We start from the raw sequence: 20149 nt of genomic DNA on the forward strand, positions 1-20149 counted from the left end.
AATTTAGAATATGTACAGGACCAATGTCGGTACTTATTTAGAAATGATCTTATGATCTAGTGACATTTGTGCTTCAGATACTGTATATACAGTATGTCATATATTTGTGTTATTTTCCATTGAGATTTTCCAACACACGTTGATATGTAAAATGTAAGATAAATTACTATTCATTTAGTTATTTATTTTGCAGTTATCTTTATTTTACACTTTTCTATGTAAAACAAAATCTTCAACTTGTAATAATAAAACAGTGATGATTATAAGTTGCTGTTGTAATAGCCCTGTAATCGATGGAGAGTTGCCCCCCCCCCCCCACACACACACGCACACACCTCATACCTCCTCCCTGTCATGTCCAATATGTGTTATTGTTCTGTTATGTACAAGGTGAAAGCAACAAATAGCAGCACTAGACTCTACCCAATTTTGATATGCAAATGGTATGCCATTTCTCTCGTACCAATCGCCTTATTTGGCTGCGTAAGAACCTATATTAAAGGAGAGGAAACCTGGCATCCGCTACCAACATCCATAGTTTTGCTTCTCAGAAGTTGACAGTTTAAGGTAAGCACAACACTAAGCTCCAGATTTACTTGAATTATTTCTCCTTAACCACTTGTTTCGTTGTTGTGTTATTTATTGGTACTTGTTTCTATCAGGTAGGCACTTAATAAATTTGATTGTTGTTATATAGATCTTAATGCATGAGACATTCAGATTTTATTTTAACAGTTCACTAAATTTTGTCTACAGACATTGATAACATAAAAACGCTCATTTTTTGGCAACGTTTTTGAAAAATGTGGAATGAAAAGGAACTCGAAAATATATTTGTGTACAGACATTACCTTGTCTATTCTCAGAAACAGAAGCAAAATGGGTGACGCAGCAATGGCAGAGTATGGAACAGCTGCTCCTTTTCTTAGGAAGTCAGATAAGGAGCGTTTGGAAGCTCAAACTCGTCCATTTGACATGAAGAAGGAGTGCTTTGTTCCAGATGCTGAGGTTGAGTACGTTAAAGCATCAGTCACTAATCGAGAGGGCGACAAAGTCACTGTTAACACTGAGTTTGGAAAGGTATAACTCTCTTTAGTTGATGATTTGAACCCCTACAAGAGCCTTCAAATTTTCATCTTCAAATCAATCAATTTATTTCAACAGACTGTAACGGTGAAGGATTGTGACGTGCATCCTCAGAACCCACCTAAGTTTGATAAAATTGAAGACATGGCCATGTTCACCTTCCTCCATGAACCTGCTGTGCTGTTTAACCTCAAAGAACGCTACGCAGCCTGGATGATATATGTGGGAAATTGAATTACAATTTCATATATTTCTTGATTTCTCAGGATACTTATTTGTCTTTTTTTATTTGTTACTATGCCAGACCTACTCTGGGCTGTTCTGTGTCACTGTCAACCCCTACAAGTGGCTTCCAGTCTACAACCAAGAAGTGGTTGTTGCCTACAGAGGAAAGAAGAGGAGTGAAGCACCACCTCACATCTTCTCAATTTCTGACAATGCCTACCAATACATGCTGGCAGGTACAAAATTTAGTCAAGTGCTCTCACATTCGAAGCAACACTTAAAAATGATAAGTACTTTATTTGATTTGCAGATAGAGAAAACCAGTCCATTCTCATCACGTAAGAAAACACCCATGAGTTGTAGATGTTATTCGTGATCTAACAATTGACTCGTTTTAACACAGAGGAGAATCTGGTGCTGGGAAGACTGTCAACACCAAGCGAGTCATTCAATACTTTGCCAGCATTGCTGCTGTTCCAAGTGGCAAAAAAGATCAAGCTGCTGAAAAGAAGGTGACACTTCGAACTTGAACATTCATTAGGATTTAGAATTATTCCGATTCAGTGTATTATGTATAGATAATTAATCATAAGTGGAGTTGAAGTTTTGTATGGTACTGCGGTTGTGGCTCTGTTGTAAATTAGCGTCTTTAGTGGACAAACTAAATCTCCGCTCACTATTTTGTTGGCGCTCTCCACCATTTGATGGTCCACATCTTCAATCTTTGGTTCTCGCTCAGTAGTTGTTGTCACTTTTGAAAGCTTAAGTTAGAAAAAAACCACGCATATCCATCTTGTTTCTTCCTCAGGTGGTTATGGCTATGCAAAGCAAATGACTGTCTTTAAGGTGCTAGTCACATGATCTGATCGAAAATTAATTTTTAGCCATTATAAAAATATTTTTTTGGTTAATTTCATTCATTTTTTGTTATTTGTTTTATTGCTTTACAACTTTTATAGAAAACATTTTAAAGGCAAAGTCATATTTTTGAATTCATTTATTGGAAAGTCAATTAAATGCAATGACAATTTCAGCCACTAGAGGGGTCTACGCCCCTAGGGCCCACCCCCCTTAATCTCTGCGTATGTAATGAATCCATCTCGATCCAACTGTCACTACTATGAACAACATCAACAACAAAAACATTTTTCTCTTTAAGGTTTAGTCAGCATAACAAGTTGCATTTAAAATAAAAAATGAAATGACCCCCCAAAAAACAAAACAAAACAAAAAAAAACAGCCATGTTTTTTTTTTTTCCCCCCCACACAACTTTTCCAAAGGACAGTAACTCAAATATTTTGTCTTCAGGGTACTCTGGAGGATCAAATCATCCAGGCAAACCCTGCTCTAGAGGCTTTTGGTAATGCCAAGACTATCAGAAATGATAACTCTTCCAGATTTGTGAGTATATTTATTAATTGAGGTCAACATCCAATATATCTCTCTCTTAACAATATAAATATTTAATATTTTTCTTCTCAAGGGAAAATTTATCAGAATTCACTTCGACAATCGAGGGAAATTATCCTCTGCTGACATTGAGACCTGTAAGTGAAGCTTTCTCTCACCACATGCATTTCTTATTTCTATTACTTCTCAACGGTTGTGGGGTGCAAATAATTTAAATACAATTGAGAAAATTGGGGGGAGGGGTGTCTATGGGTAATCTCACTTGATCAGACATTAATATCACAGGATTGGAAGAAGGAAAAAAAAAAAACTATTATATCATTGAACAGTTAATTTATGTTTAATACACATTCAAGGAGAAATTTGTGCAGCACCATTTGCACTAGGGACAATACTTTGCTCAAAGGCACCTCAACACCAGCCTACTATTACTACAGCTACATTAAAAAATTATTATTTTTTTTTTTAAAACATTTTTGTCCATCATGAGAATTGACCAACATCCCCCAACTCTAAAGTACAAGTTCTTACAGACTGAGCTACTGCCATGCTAGAGAGTTGATTAGGTAACCAAAATTGGCAAAATGCACAGACTGAGGCAGTTAACCAGATACGGAGAACATGAAAATGTAACATTAATGTTTACATTTAAGCATCAACCTTCTTGTTAAGCGCAGCAGTGCTAACCATTTGTCCACCCTCTCCCCCATTTGGCATATACTCATGTTATTTTTGTGTCTTAGGTCTCTTAGACGTTTACACATCTTGTTGAAAAAAATTGCAATATCTTTTTTTAACTGCAACACAATAATCCTTGACTATCCATTAAACAGATCTTCTTGAAAAGTCGCGTGTGACCTTCCAGCTCAAAGCTGAGAGGGACTACCATATTTTCTACCAGATCTTGTCTCAGGCAAAACCTGAACTTCTCGGTAAGTGAATGAGAACCTGCCTTAATAAGAAATCAATATTTGCCCAAAGAACCTAATCATAGTTTCCCATCCTTTGTAATTCTGTGTTACCTAATTTTAGAAATGCTGCTCATCACCAACAACCCCTACGACTACGCCTTCATCTCCCAAGGAGAGACAACTGTTGCCTCCATCAATGACTCTGAGGAGCTTATGGCTACTGATGTGAAGTTTTAATCAATAATAGTTTTGAATCCAACTATTCAATTCCTGTTTTGATTGTTTGTTTGTTTTCTAGGAGGCCTTTGATGTGCTGGGCTTCACTCAAGAAGAGAAAAATAGCATTTATAAATTAACCGGTGCCATCATGCATTACGGTAACATGAAGTTTAAGCAGAAGCAGCGAGAAGAACAGGCAGAAACCGATGGCACAGAAGGTAAGAAATCATTCAGTCTTGGATTGTCTTTTTTTCTCACTTGATGTATTCTTGGATTTTTTATGTCCCATGCTGGATCGTGGAATGTGTCATGTCGGAATTGGTATCTGTAAATCATCTATGATGATTTGATGGAGGGGATAAGACGGAGGATATCCTTGGAACATACCATATTTTATGTTGACTTGGCAATTGGTCAGCTTCTAGGGTTGTCATCCACATTCACATTGGCACATGGATGAAGGCCCTTAAATTCTTGTTGCTCTTATACAGTTCCAGACATTGCAGTATCCATTTGCGGTTCATCGTATTTCTTGTACTCAATCCAATCTCAATCGCAATGTTTGAATAGAGTTTGACCAAAGTCTGAGTAGGTTTTATGTGTATTTTGTATAGCTATTTTGATTGGGAATGCCAGTTCACTTCGCATTGTTGTTTAACTGTGTGAGAATAGGGCCTCATTAATACAGATTGAAGCGCTTTTCTTTCTGTGAACATTATTATTATTATTATTTTTTTGAGGGATAGGAATATTATTTTTGTTGTGCTTTCACTAAATGATACTTATGTTTGATGTGAAGGAGGTGCTGGAGCTTATGCCAATAAACGGCGTGGTCCAACGAACGCCTGTGTCCACTTTCTATGCCTCTTATTATGTGCAAAAAACGGCGTCATTGTAATCGGTTTGAGGCAATGCATGAGTTGGTCATTCCCACATGCATTAAATGCGTCAAATATTTTAACGTGATTAACTAACAAAATTAATTACCGCCTGTTAACGCGATAAATTTGACAGCACTAATTTAAAGTTAAACAAACACAACTTGTGTGCAAATATTCTCCATCCAGATGCTGACAAAGTTGCTTATCTTATGGGCCTGAACTCAGCTGACCTCACCAAAGGTCTCTGTCATCCAAGAGTAAAAGTAGGAAATGAGTGGGTCACCAAGGGCCAAAATGTTGCCCAGGTAAGTATTTTTTGAGAATCCTTTGAGAAAGCGATAGGAAGTTTATTGACTCTTTTTCAGGTTTACTATGCGATTGGTGCACTGGCCAAGTCAGTATATGAGAAGATGTTTTTGTGGATGGTGGTCCGTATTAACCAATCACTAGACACCAAGCAGGCTCGGCAATACTTCATTGGAGTTCTGGATATCGCTGGATTTGAGATCTTTGATGTGAGCTTTTTTTATTTGTTTAAGAAGTCAAATTATATTCCTTCTCTTATTTGGATTTATTATGCAAAAGAAGTTGATAATAAGACAACTTTTTAAAATCCACCCTCCATTGCAGTTCAACACCTTTGAGCAACTGTGCATCAACTTCACCAATGAAAAACTGCAACAGTTTTTTAACCATCACATGTTTGTGCTGGAGCAAGAAGAGTACAAGAAGGAAGGCATTGAATGGACTTTCATAGATTTTGGTATGGATTTGCAAGCCTGTATCGACTTGATTGAAAAGGTGAGAGATAGTTGAAATGTGTTAAAGAGGTTGCCCTGAACGATTGAGTAAATATCTACACCATTTTTGTTCTCTTTAGCCAATGGGTATCATGTCCATCCTTGAAGAGGAGTGCATGTTCCCCAAAGCCAGCGATGCAACCTTTAAAGCTAAGCTCTACGACAACCACTTGGGAAAATCTAACAACTTCCAGAAGCCCAGAATTGTCAAAGGAAAAGCGGAGGCTCATTTTTCTCTTGTTCACTATGCTGGAACAGTTGACTACAATATCAACAACTGGCTGGTTAAGAACAAGGATCCTCTGAATGAGACTGTTGTTGGACTTTTCCAAAAGTCTAACCTCAAATTATTATCCCTTCTTTTTGCTGGGTATGCAGGAGCTGACTCTGGTATGTTGAGCTTTTAGAAATACAGTAATCATGGTGATCAAATAAAACGTCTCAGAAATAGAAACCTTTAACGTGATTTTGTTCATTCAGCTCAAGAGTCCGGAGGCAAGGGGAAAGGTGGTAAGAAGAAAGGATCCTCCTTCCAAACTGTCTCTGCTTTACACAGGGTAAGAAATGATTGTTTCTGGACAAAGTAGGGCCATAGACTCAAGTTCTACAGGGTAATGGGACCAAACAGATTTATTGAACGAGATACGTATTTCTCTAAACAACCAAAAGGACATGTTAATGTGTGGAAATGCTGAATGCCAAAAAGCAGAAAATGACTGAATAATTGATTGATACAATGTAGTAGCGGTGCAACAATTAATCGATTAATCGGGAACTAATCGATTAGCAAATTAGTCAACAACTATTTTGTTAACCGGTTAATCGAAATAGTCATCCATTTTGTCTTCATTGTTACTAACAACATGCTGAAAACGACTTCAAGGTAAATTGTGAAGGTAATTGAAAGGAGTTGCATTTGTCCGATTAATCGATTAATCGTTTAATTAATCGATTATGGAAAATAATCGTTAGTGGCAGCTTTACAATGTACTTTATGTGTCTGTTCCCTACATTTACAAACTAAATCGCGATAATCTTTCACTATACTGATCAATAACACTGGACAACAATTTAAAAAAACCTAAACAACAAAAATCTATTGTTGTAGGTCTGACTAATTTTTTGAATGCAGAATCCAAAACTGGTGTCATATTATCACCATCGCGTCATTTTTTTTCTATGTTGTGACAACATGCACACAACTAGCCATATCCTTCGTAAAAAATAATATTGTAGATAAACTTTGCTGCCATGTCTTTTTCTTGCATATTTCATTGTATGGCAATTTCTGAAAGTTTTTACAAAACAAGTATATATTTTAAGAAGTGTTTTTCACATGCTTTAAGAAAGCAGGGCTGCTAAAGTTCAAAACCCAGTGTGATTGCGCACCCAGGATTTTGTTGAAAATATTTTGTTGTCAGACCTAAAAAAGAAAACAAAAAATCAACTGTCTTCCCTGGTGAAAGACAGCAAACAGTAACAGTATTTAAAATTATTCAGAAAAACAATTCAATCAGTCTGACTCACTCATGAAACAGGTTTTGGAGTTAGATGCCATTTATAATTATCTGAATAACGCTTAATAGCTATGTTACGTTAACATACCGGCCACGTTCGCATTTCGTTGTTCATGCATCATGTAACATTATCATACAATACACTTATTAAGCATGTTTTTCTCTATTGTATTTTTATTTTAAATTGCCTTTCAAGATGACATATCTGTTCTATGTGTTGGATTTTATCAAGTAAATTTCCCCCCAAAATGCGACTTATACTCAGGTGCGACTTATAGTCCGAAAAATACGGTATGCATTGTATACTGTATGAGTAAGAAAGGATGACTGAAATCTAGGAAAACTTCAAAGATGACTGATTTCCTTAAAATTGATCAGACTCTGAGAAACACTGAATAGTGTGGGCAATTTCCAGTTCCAATTGCTTCTTTGTAGATGTTAGATTGCTTTGTTTTTTGTTTTTGAACCAGTTTTAAACAGCTACAAGGAAAGGGTAACAGTATCAACAGAAAATGAATGGAACTCGATGTTTTATACCCCAAGGGTTGTCATTAGCACTGATAATTTTTACGTTGTACAATAACAGCATGAACACATACTCAAACACTGGTCTTTAGTCACCTGCAAAAACCAAATACTTTACTTTCCTAATATAGTTGAATGGTTCATGGAATTTACATAAACTACGGCAATTAAACTTTTGTCAAAACCTTGCAGGAAAATCTGAATAAGCTGATGACAAACTTGAGGTCTACTCACCCCCACTTTGTACGCTGCATCATCCCCAATGAGACCAAGACTCCTGGTGCCATGGAGAACCCTTTGGTGATGCACCAGCTGCGCTGTAATGGCGTTCTGGAAGGGATCCGAATCTGCAGAAAGGGCTTCCCCAACAGGATCCTTTATGGAGATTTCAAGCAGAGGTTTGCATCTGGGCGAAGTAATCATTAATTCCCTCTCTCAGGTGGATCATTTTAAATGAAAGTCTTTCAATTCTCATTTAAGATACCGTATTCTGAATCCCAGTGCAATTCCTGAAGGACAGTTCATTGACAACAAGAAGGCTTCAGAAAAACTGTTAGGTTCTCTAGATATTGACCACAACCAGTACAAACTTGGGCACACTAAGGTCTGAATTTTACGAAAGAATATTATTTATCATGATTCACGTGAATGCTAAATCACATGCCCCAACAGGTGTTCTTCAAAGCCGGACTGCTCGGTCAGCTTGAAGAGATGCGAGATGACCGATTAGCACTAGTCATTACTGGCATCCAAGCTCGGTCAAGGGGTCTCCTGGCAAGAATTGAATTCCAGAAAATTGTTGAACGGAGGTAAAATGTCAGCCATTAAAGAGAACTTCCAATCATGATAAGCGAATTTGGATGCACTGTATATAGCTGTTGCCCCAAAATCATTCACTATTTATTGTTGACAGAGATGCATTACTTGTGATCCAGTGGAACATCCGTGCCTTCATGGGGGTCAAGAATTGGCCCTGGATGAAGATGTACTTCAAGATCAAACCTCTGCTAAAGTCAGCAGAGACTGAAAAGGAAATGGCCAACATGAAGGAAGAGTTTACTAAACTAAAAGAGGCTTACGCAAAATCAGAAGCCCGGAAAAAGGAACTAGAAGAAAAAATGGTCACACTTCTCCAAGAGAAAAATGACTTGCAGCTTCAAGTTCAGGCGGTATGTCTACCATCAGAGAGACCTATCAATACCTATTGTTTAAGACTGATACAGCCGTGTCAACTCATCTTTATATATATTTGTGATAACAGGAGCAAGATAATCTTTGCGATGCTGAAGAAAGATGTGAGGGGCTCATTAAAAACAAAATCCAGATGGAAGCAAAAACCAAAGAGTTAGCCGAAAGACTCGAGGACGAGGAAGAGATGAATGCTGAACTAACAGCTAAGAAAAGAAAACTGGAGGATGAGTGCTCTGAGCTAAAGAAGGACATTGATGACTTAGAATTAACGCTGGCTAAAGTGGAGAAGGAGAAACATGCCACTGAAAACAAGGTACAACATACTCGCCCAAGTACTTAATTTATGAACGCCAAATAAAAATGTCGATGAATAGGTCAAGAACATGACTGAGGAAATGGCAGCTTTGGATGAAATCATAGCCAAACTGACCAAAGAGAAGAAAGCCTTACAAGAAGCTCATCAGCAAACGCTGGATGACCTTCAGAGTGAAGAAGACAAAGTCAACACTCTGACAAAGGCCAAATCAAAACTGGAGCAGCAAGTGGACGATGTAAGATTTAAGATGAAAGGCAATTCGCTCAAACTCATTGTTAACGAATGCTGTGTCTGATACCAAACAGCTGGAAGGGTCCCTGGAACAAGAGAAAAAAATACGAATGGACCTTGAAAGGGCAAAGCGAAAGCTTGAAGGGGACTTGAAGTTAGCTCAGGAGAGTCTTATGGACCTGGAAAATGACAAGCAACAACTGGAAGAGAGGCTAAAAAAGTAATTGGTTGCATTTTTTAAAAAAATGGTTTAAAATTACTTTCAGGGTAACATATACCAATGTTCATTTACAGGAAGGATTTTGAAATAAACCAACTTTTGGGTAAGATAGAGGACGAGCAAGCCATCAGTGCACAGCTCCAGAAAAAATTAAAGGAGTTGCAGGTACTATGATTCTCTGAAAATAGAATTTGATTTTAACCCTAACCCTAACTAAGCCTGTCGCAATATGCAGTAATTCCATTTATCGCGCGATACATAAAAATGAAGGCGGTAATTTTTCCGCTGCGATTTATCGCCTCGCCTGCACGTGTGTGCGCGCATGCGGCAGACATGCTGTTAAAAGTTCGGATCCCTCGTTACCAACTGCCAATGCATCTTCGTTCCAGGTCCGGCAAAAACTAGCGCCGGAGCCAATCATTCCCATTATATCCTATTGTTCAACGTATACCAGGCGCGTCAGTGCTCCGGAGTGACTGTGGACAATCTATGGCGCTCGTGTTGTTGACGTGTGGGCGCTCCCGTGAGGAGTGACATTTCACGTGGGCCGGCTATTTTTCGGCACAATGCCGGATATTTACAACGAAGTCCGCCAAAACATTGTTACCGACTTGGCTGCTATGAACAACCTCACTTTGACAACGAACAGCTGAATGAAATTAAGAGCGCTGTGCTTCAAACTCGTCCTGTTTATGAAAGTCGATTGTCATATGCTGGTGTTGTGTAGTAATGAGCAGACGTGACTTCAGCGGCGCTTGCTAACTTTTTTAATGCGCGCACACACTAGATATCATGAAATGGCAAACTAGATGTGCTTCGTCCCATGCCATTGGCTACGTGAGCCCAGAGTGATTATGGGACACGTAGTCCATATACTACATCGATGAATTCTAAACTGTCATGACTGAATGGAAGTTAAGAAGGCCAAATCAATCCATACCAGTGACTAAAGATAATGTTGCAAATATTGTTAATTCAGTACGTGACACAGATGGATTCGGACCACAAATAGGATGTCTTGCTCATGTAGTAAACCTAGCTGCTAAGAGAGCTGTAGCAATCAACAGTGTGCCCTGCCTCACTTTACAAACAGTAAAGATTGTTCTCAGCACTTTTATACAAAATTTTTTCAGATCAGTAAGACGTAAGCACATAAATATTATGCACTAAAATGCATGTTTATACGATGGCAATTCAATTTTTGCTCGTTAGCAAAAAAACAAAAAAAACAAAACAAAAAAAATATATAATTGTTTTTTATTTTTACAGAGCATTAAATGTATTCAAGCGGATCGAAAATCGTGTCCCCCGTATCAAAAATCGTACCGAACCATGACTTAACTGTATCGTTGCATCCCTATGGAACACCATTGCATGCAGAAGCTATGACGGGAAAAGTTTTCATTTGCCTAAATGCTTAAGTTATTAAGTGCAATTTTTTTTTTTTTAAAACACATTTTATTTATTCTGTGCGGTATCAGTATTGTTGTTTTTTACTTAAGAGGCATGGTCTATTGTTTTTAGGTATGATTTCTTAAAAAGTATTTTTGAATTTAAGAGTAAATATTTATTGTGTTTAAATGGATGTACTTGATCTATTAATATATACTGTATTCGCACTGTGTTATTGTAAATTGGTTAAAAAAAATTGGGGAGGGGGACGCAATAATATTGCATATCGCAATAATTTATGAAAATAATTATCGCGCACTAAAATTTGTTATCGCGACAGGCCTAACCCTAATCCTTAAGGGCCTTGAGCAATATTTGCTGGGTCGTTTGAGGAATATTTTTTTTCTGTATTCCTGACAGAACAATACCTAATTCAGGTCTTGATCTTTAAAATATTCGGCGGATTCTTGTATGGAGTAAACTGACATTATTATTTCTCATGGGTGTAGGCACGCATTGAAGAGTTGGAGGAAGAGCTTGAAGCAGAACGAGCTGCCCGAGCCAAAGTGGAAAAGCAGAGAGCAGACTTAGCCAGAGAGTTGGAAGAGATCAGTGAGAGGCTGGAGGAAGCAGGTGGAGCCACATCTGCCCAGATTGAGATGAACAAGAAGCGGGAGGCTGAGTTCCAGAAACTCCGCAGAGATCTGGAGGAGGCCACCTTGCAGCATGAAGCCACTGCAGCTACATTGAGAAAAAAACAAGCTGACAGTGTTGCCGACCTGGGGGAGCAAATTGATAACTTGCAGAGGGTCAAACAGAAACTGGAGAAGGAGAAGAGCGAACTCAAACTAGAATTGGATGATGTTGTTTCCAATATGGAACATACTGTTAAGTCAAAGGTAATGTACACTGTAGGTCACATGGCTCGTTATCTCTCCTAACTGAATGATACTAAATACTGTACGTTTACACTTTTTATGCTAGGTTATTTGTGATCATAGCTTTACATAAGTAATCAAACTTATTGAGTCTGTGAGGTTGGCGCTTGTTAAAACGTGTGCCAAACATGATAAATTGCCTCGCAGCTCTGTGATTGTGGAAGTAATATGCACAAATCGATTCAGACATGCAAAGGTGAGTTTGCCTCATTGCTATCGAAATCACTTAAATCTTCTCTAATGCCACTGTTAGGAAATCAGCCAGGTACTGCTTTGCATTTGGGGACTCAAAGAACAAAGAAGGGAAGGTGAGGACAGAGAAAGAGAAAGACATTGGTTTTGCACTTTTAATTCCCAGAGGCAGATACCGGTTGTTCACTATTTGAGAAAAATCGAGAGTTAAAAAACAACAACATTGTTTAAAGTTTTCGATGTCTTTCCTTTTTATTTGTTTCCTTTAAAAATAAGATTAAGGAGATTAATATGAACATTGTAAAGTTTCTAGGGCTGTCAAACGATTAACATTTTTAATCGAGTGAATCACGGCTTACAAATTAATTAATCGTAATTAATCGCAATTCAAACCATCTATTAAATATGCCATATTTTTCTGTAAATTATTGTTGGGATGGAAAGATAAGACACAAGACGGGATATATACATTCAACATACTGTACATAAGTACTGTATTTGTTTATTATAACAATAAATCAACAAGATGGCATTATCATTATGAACATTCTTTTAAAGCGATCCATGGATGGATAGAAAGACTTGTAGTTCTTAAAAGATACATTTTAGTACAAGTTATAGAAATTTTATATTAAAACCCCTCTTAATGTTTTCGTTTTAATAAAATTTGTAAAATTTAAAACTAGTAGCTCGCCATTGTTGATGTCAATAATTACACAATGCTCATGGTGCTGAAACCCATAAAACCCAACCAAGCACCAGCAGAGAGTGCGACAAAACAAAACAAAAGTGGACATGACACTGTGCTGTCATTTCAATCTGTTTGAGCGGGGCATGTGCGTGAAATGCATCAAATATTTTATAGTGATTAATTTTAAAAATTAATTACCGCCCGTTAACGCGATAATTTTGACAGCCCTAAAAGTTTCATTTATTTTTCAACTATATCACCTGCCCTGAACAGCACAGCTAAACGATGTCTGCCTGTTTTCTTATTTTCAGAACAATTTAGAGAAAATGTGCAGATCACTGGAAGACCAGATGGGTGAATATAGAACAAAGGCAGAAGAGGGACAGCGTACCATCAGTGACTTGACCACACACAAAGCCAAACTTCAAACAGAAAATGGTATGTTGAATTCATAATCTGAAATACATATATACACACACATAATTTCTCACCCAAAATAATTAGGTGAACTTACAAGGCAACTTGAGGAGAAGGATTCCCTAGTGTCACAACTCACAAGAGGAAAACAATCATACACTCAACAAATTGAAGACCTTAAAAGGCAACTGGAAGAGGAAGTTAAGGTGAAAAATCCTGGTTATGAAATTGTTAAACATATGTGTCATTATTACAACATGAGGCAAAGTCATTTAGCTAAAATATCTCTTAGGCCAAGAATGCTTTAGCCCATGCTGTGCAATCCTCTCGTCACGATTGTGACCTGCTTAGAGAGCAGTATGAGGAGGAGCAGGAGGCCAAGGCTGAACTGCAGCGTGGTATGTCCAAGGCCAACTCTGAGGTGGCCCAGTGGAGAACTAAGTATGAAACTGATGCCATCCAGAGGACTGAAGAACTGGAAGATGCCAAGTGAGTAAACTGCATTGATGATACAGTGACAATATCAGACTAAGTGAAAGATCGTGAATCATAATGCAGGAAGAAACTGGCTCAGCGTCTTCAGGATGCTGAGGAAGCTGTGGAAGCGGTAAATGCTAAATGTTCCTCTCTGGAAAAGACTAAGCACAGACTGCAAAATGAGATTGAAGATCTCATGGTGGATGTTGAGAGGTCAAACGCCGCCGCTGCTGCTCTAGACAAGAAGCAAAGAAACTTTGACAAGGTTTAAACAATTACATACGGAATGCGAGCAACTGTTTTCTTATTGTTTAAGAATTGCGCTATGTCATTATATGGGCTGTGTTTTAGATCTTAGCTGAGTGGAAACAGAAATTTGAGGAGTCTCAAGTAGAGTTGGAAAGCTCTCAAAAAGAGGCAAGGTCTTTGAGTACAGAGCTTTTCAAACTGAAGAACTCCTACGAAGAGTCTCTAGATCACTTAGAGACTATGAAGAGAGAAAACAAGAATTTACAAGGTCAGTTTATTAAAATATGTACAGTATATCTTCATGAATTATAATATAATAATTACAATGTGGTTCCTTTCAATGCAAAGAGGAAATATCTGACCTTACTGAACAAATCAGTGAGGGTGGTAAGAGTATCCATGAACTTGAGAAGATACGAAAGCAGTTGGAACAGGAGAAGTCTGAAATTCATTCTGCTTTGGAAGAGGCAGAGGTACGTAATGTTGTTGTTAAAGAACATTGCATTGAATCTAATCTTTATCATATATAAATTTAAATTATTTTATATATGTAGGCCACACTAGAGCACGAGGAAGGAAAGATTCTAAGAGCACAGCTTGAGTTCAGTCAGGTGAAGGCTGACATTGAGCGCAAGCTGGCCGAAAAAGATGAGGAGCTGGATCAAGCCAAGAGAAATCAACAGAGAATTGTAGACAACCTTCAGAGCTCCCTTGAGGCCGAGACCCGAAGCAGGAATGAGGCCCTTCGTTTGAAAAAGAAGATGGAGGGAGACCTCAACGAAATGGAGATTCAGCTAAGTCAGTCCAACAGGCAGGCAGCTGAGGCGCAGAAGCAACTCAAATCTGTTCATGCACTTTTGAAGGTACTGTATGAAAGGACTGGGGGAAAAATACACAAAGAATTAAACTAACATTTGGGTTTTAATTTTCAAGGATTCCCAACTCCAACTTGATGAGTCCGTCCGTGCTAATGATGAGCTCAAAGAGAACATCGCTATAGTGGAGAGACGTAACAACCTCATTCAGGCTGAACTGGAAGAACTTCGGTCTGCTCTTGAGCAAACTGAGAGAGGGCGTAAACTTGCTGAGCAAGAGTTGCTGGATGTTAGTGAGAGAGTGCAGCTACTGCACTCACAGGTAAGAATTCAGTAAGGGCAATTATATCTTAGACTTTGTTCCTCCAGTGCTTTTCTGGCCTACAGTCTTCTTTTTTCTCGACAAAAGTTTCAACGGTGTCCCTGTTCGCATTCATGAACTAAGTTGATACCAAGTTTATTTTGTCTTTTTTAAAAGTTCTACAGTGGTTCCTTGGATTTCTTTTCCCATGTTTTAGTGTACAGGTCATTGCTGTTTTTGCACAGTGGCTGTGAAGTACCGTAATTTTTGGATTATAAGGCGCTACTTTTTTTCCCTCATAGTGAACTATATAGTTCATCTTATAGTCCAGTGCGGCTTATTTGTTTATTTATTTGGGTTAATTGGCAACACTTTATTTGACAGTGGCGTCATAACACTGTCATAAGACCGTTATAATTATGACATGACACTATCATGGGCATAAATAAATGCTGATGACAGACGTCATTAAGTGTCATTAAAATTATGGCAAATTATTTCACTCACTTCATTTATGTCCAGCTCGGATCTTTTACATCCATTCAAAAGTGAGATAATTTGCCGGATGACACAAAATTACATCTGTCATAAGCATTCATTAATGCTAATGGTAGTGTCAAGTCATAATTATGATTCTCTTATGACAGTCTTATGGTGCCACTGTCAAATAAAGTGTTACTAAATACCATAACTAGCAATTAATGAAACAACTGGAACAGCAACTGCATAAATAGCACAGAACATGAATTTTGATTGTTTTTTTTTTTTTTACATATGTATTGATGCAATGCATGCTAGGAGGCATGTTGGATGACAAAAGTGTTGAAAACATGTGGCAGCAGAGGGTGACTGTCTCCCCCAAGGGAGCAGTGATGGCCAAATAAAGCTTCTTGAAGCAATGAAGCTTTGCAGCTAATTGGTTCAAAGCTTCATGGTGGTTCATTTGGTCTTATGATGCCACTGTCAAATAAAGTATTATTGGTTAATATGTTTTGGTGCAAATATCCCATAATACAGTGAGGACAGCTCCAGCATATAGTCCAGTGTGGGTTATCTATGAACAAATGCTGTTTTCGTGTCAAATTTAGTGGGTGGCAGCTTATAGTCAGGTGCACCTTATAGTCCGAAAATTACGGTAATCACGAGATTTATCCTGATAATTTAAGGCGACCAATTTCAAGTGTCTTGTGGAGTTATCTGAACTTCGCTCTTTGCAGGATCAATGTGTTGTACAGATGTTTCCATGGTTCACAAATTGTAAATTCTGATATTCTTGCTTGTGTGTGTGTTTTTTTTCTCCATTTAATCAGAACACCAGCCTGCTAAACCAAAAGAAGAAACTGGAAGCTGATACAACCCAGCTTCAAAGTGAGGTTGAAGATGCAGTCCAGGAGTGCAGAAATGCTGAAGATAAGGCCAAGAAGGCAATTACTGATGCTGCTATGATGGCAGAAGAGCTAAAGAAAGAGCAAGACACCAGTGCTCACCTAGAGCGTATGAAGAAGAACATGGATCAAACCATCAAAGACCTGCAGCACCGTCTGGATGAAGCTGAACAAATTGCAATGAAAGGGGGGAAAAAGCAGGTGCAGAAGCTTGAAGGCAGGGTAAGTAATAATGGAACAATAATCACTGACTAAACTGATATGGTAAATTCAGCCAGATCGTGATAGCACCGCTATGTTCAATATGTAGCATGTGTTTTAAATGGTATATATATATATATATATATATATATATATATATATATTAGGGCTGTCAAAATTATCGCGTTAACGGGCGTTAATTAATTTTTAAAATTAATCACGTTAAAATAGTTGACGCAATTAACGCATGCACTAAATGACCCGCTCGCCGATTGCCTTAAACAGATTACAATGAGGCCATTATGGACATTAAGAGTGAAGAGAATGCCACTGGCCGCTTGGGGGCAGCGCCGTTCCATACTCATACTGTTATTTCTTCTAAACGTGGAAGAATTAGTAGTTGTGAGACGTTTAGGCTGTATTCACAATGCAATGCAAATTGCTATTTGTGCTCCACACATATTTCAGTAAGTTTTCTTTCTTTTAGTGGCAATTATGTGTCTCTTGGTGTATTTTGGGTAAGATATGTACAGATATATGTTATACAGTAAAGGCGAGTGGACACAGGCGTTCTTTGGACCGTTTATTGGCATAAGCTTCTCCTTCACAACAAACATAAGTATCGTTTAGTGAAAGCCCAACAAAAATAATATTTCTATCTCTCCCCAAAAAAATAATGTTCACAAAAAGAAAAGCACTTCAGTCTATAGTAATGAGGCCCTATTCTGACACACAGTTAAACAACAATGCAAAATGAACTGGCATTCCATATCAAAATAGCTATGCAAAATACACGTAAAACTTAGACTTTGGTCACTCTATTTTTATTATTGTTATTTTTATTCTTATTATTATCATATTAACGCTACTTTTGATTGAAAATTTTACAAATTTTATTAAAACAAAAACATGAAGAGGAGTTTTAATATAAAATTACTATAACTTGTAACTATAACAATCATCTTTTAAGAACTACAAGTCTTTCTATCCGTGGATCACTTTAACAGAAAGAATGTTAATAATGGCATTTGTGGATTTATTGTTACAATAAACAAATACAGTACTTATGTACAGTATGTTGTATGTATATATCCGTCGTGTGTCTTATCTTTCCATTCCAACAATAATTTACAGAAAAATATGGCATATTTTAGAGATGGTTTGAATTGCAATTAATTGCGATTAATTACGATTAATTAATTTTTAAGCTGTAATTAACTCGATTAAAAATTTTAATCGTTTGACAGCCCTAATATATACATATATATATTTCTGTTTGTCTGTTCTTCCTGTTTGTTCTACCTTGCTCTCTGCCTGCCAATCACCCTTATATGTCCGTTGCCTTGTCCTAATATATAAAACGATATTAACAACGACGACGGGAGTACATCAAACTCCCATGTGGCACATTAAAACTCTTAAGCCAAGAAAGACAGTCATGACAGGCTTAAGAAAACAAACAAAACAAGTAAAAGAATTGTTATCTTCAACACAGCAATTAAGGTTATTTAGTGTTTGCGCCAATTTTTTGCTAAACATATACAGTATGTCATAATGTATCAATATGTTCTCGAAATATTTGTCTCAATTTAGAAAATTTGGGGTTATGTGGACAGAAGACCCGTTCTGATTAGAAGGACACTTCTGTCACAACTTCAATAAATGTCCAATTTACATTTATACATAAATATTTTCAGTAATTCACATTATTATCCAAATAGATCAGAGAGCTGGAAAGTGAATTGGAAATCGAACAAAGAAAATCCAGCGATGCAGCCACGGGAGTACGCAAGTATGAGAGACGCGTCAAGGAGCTATCCTACCAAGTAAGAGTAAACCCATTATAAAAAGGGTAAATATGATATGATGATATAACAAAGATGGGTTGATTCATTTACTACTAAACATTTCAGACAGAAGAGGATCGTAAGAATCTGGCCCGTCTTCAAGACTTGGTGGATAAACTTCAGTTGAAAGTAAAATCATACAAGAGGAGTGCTGAGGAAGCTGTAAGTATTTGCCATATTCTTCTGTGAAATCATGTTATACATTTCCTTAAATAGTAAAATTTGCACAAGGTTCATCAAAAAAAGTTGTATCAAGACACACATAACAGTTATCGTACTCGGAAAATGGTAGTGGAAGATAATATGTGAATAATAATCATGACTTATAGGAGGAACAAGCCAACAACAATATGGTCAAGTTCCGCAAGATTCAGCATGATCTTGACGAGGCCGAAGAGAGAGCTGACATCGCCGAGTCTCAGGTCAACAAGCTGCGTGCCAAGAGTCGTGATGTTGGCACAAAGGTCAGTTTCTGTCGTGTTTTTCATGTTTTAAATAGAACATGTTGGGTTAAAATAATAAAAACTCATCTAGATGTGACTATAATGCAATTTCATAGTATCGTATAGATATAACTTAACCTTTTAAATAAATACCAGTTGTTGCTTGTCTTCAAAACAACATTTCTTAATAGGAATAAACACATACTTACCCCTATTAAACGCATGCCAAAATATTTGGCTCTAACAAAAGGATTTTAGAGATAATTCACGACCAAATGAAATGATTAAATCAGACAAGTCAGAGACTATCCTGTATATTTAATTACAAATTAATAATAATTTGAAGGATATAGCTGCAATAATTTTTTCCCCTGTTTTTGAAGAAAGGACAGAATGAAGAATGAAGCCCTGGATAATCTTCTGCTTCTGAGTCACCTGCGTCTGACTGGTGGTGATTCCCTAAGTGTGTTCAGTAGAATTAAATTAGCTGCATCTTGACTCTGTGTCTTGACTTTTCATTTAAACTCCACTAACTTTTTCCTAGATTGATGTCCTGTATCATAAACAATTGGTACAATACTACCAATGGTTCCTTTTTAATAAAACCATCAACATAGCTAACTCAAATAAAACAACGCATGCACACACACACACACACACACAAATACAATATCTCACACAAGGGCGTAGGTTTGGTCTCAACATCGGTAGGGACGATATTACAATGCAATTATAAGGCAAACAATGATCCAGATAAGGGATGAGTAGCTTGACTTCGTTGTTCCTTGTGGAGGCTGGCCTGACCGCAGTAGTTTTGATGGTTAGCAAGTTCAATGTTATGCTAACTGTTGCAGGTCGGACTTTCAGTAGCAAAATTAAAAAAAAAAAAAAAAAAAAAAATAATAATAATAATAATAATACATTTTGTTTATAGAGCGCTTTTACCAATGCTCAAAGACGCTTTATAGTTGAAACAATGAAAAGGCTCACACAAAGTGAGCAGTACAAAACAATGAAGAATTATAAATTAAAAGCCTATTTAAAAAGGTGAGTTTTTACCAATTGTTTGGATGTAGGAAGCTCTGAATAGGTGCGGATGGGTTTAAGGAATGAGTTCCAAAGGGAAGGGGCAGCAATGGAGAAGGCACTGTTCCCCCTCGAAATTAGTGGCGTTTTCCCCACCTCCACAGCATTATCATCTTTTTACATGACTTACAGTGGTTGCTGCTGGCCGAAAAAAAAATACTAATATCCCTCCTCTCCGAAAG

At 37.4% G+C, this 20149-nt stretch overlaps 1 protein-coding gene and 1 long non-coding RNA gene across 2 annotated transcripts in view; one reads left to right on the forward strand and one right to left on the reverse strand.

Moving 5' to 3' along the window:
• Nucleotides 1–20149, reverse strand: part of LOC130929505 (uncharacterized) — a 32149-nt gene that overhangs the window by 8765 nt on the left and 3235 nt on the right. Inside the window, exon 2 of the long non-coding RNA XR_009066907.1 lies at nucleotides 7810–7950. This is a non-coding gene — a long non-coding RNA (uncharacterized LOC130929505). The remainder of the gene's footprint in view (nucleotides 1–7809; nucleotides 7951–20149) is intronic.
• On the forward strand, nucleotides 804–19354 carry LOC130929504 (myosin-7-like). Its single transcript, XM_057856669.1, is given in 39 exon segments — nucleotides 804–827; nucleotides 830–866; nucleotides 869–1080; nucleotides 1165–1308; nucleotides 1391–1547; nucleotides 1622–1649; nucleotides 1715–1823; nucleotides 2621–2713; nucleotides 2796–2859; nucleotides 3556–3654; nucleotides 3755–3858; nucleotides 3932–4070; nucleotides 4920–5038; nucleotides 5099–5248; nucleotides 5364–5534; nucleotides 5614–5923; nucleotides 6014–6090; nucleotides 7768–7973; nucleotides 8056–8179; nucleotides 8248–8384; nucleotides 8489–8744; nucleotides 8837–9079; nucleotides 9141–9317; nucleotides 9388–9533; nucleotides 9608–9698; nucleotides 11435–11824; nucleotides 13058–13184; nucleotides 13251–13369; nucleotides 13456–13652; nucleotides 13722–13905; nucleotides 13992–14157; nucleotides 14238–14362; nucleotides 14444–14752; nucleotides 14823–15026; nucleotides 16316–16612; nucleotides 18313–18417; nucleotides 18505–18600; nucleotides 18768–18902; nucleotides 19265–19354. Coding segments are annotated over 39 exon segments (5892 nt in total). The 3' UTR covers nucleotides 19286–19354.

This window comes from Corythoichthys intestinalis, chromosome 14, assembly GCF_030265065.1.
Source record: "Corythoichthys intestinalis isolate RoL2023-P3 chromosome 14, ASM3026506v1, whole genome shotgun sequence".
Classification (NCBI taxonomy): domain Eukaryota; kingdom Metazoa; phylum Chordata; class Actinopteri; order Syngnathiformes; family Syngnathidae; genus Corythoichthys; species Corythoichthys intestinalis.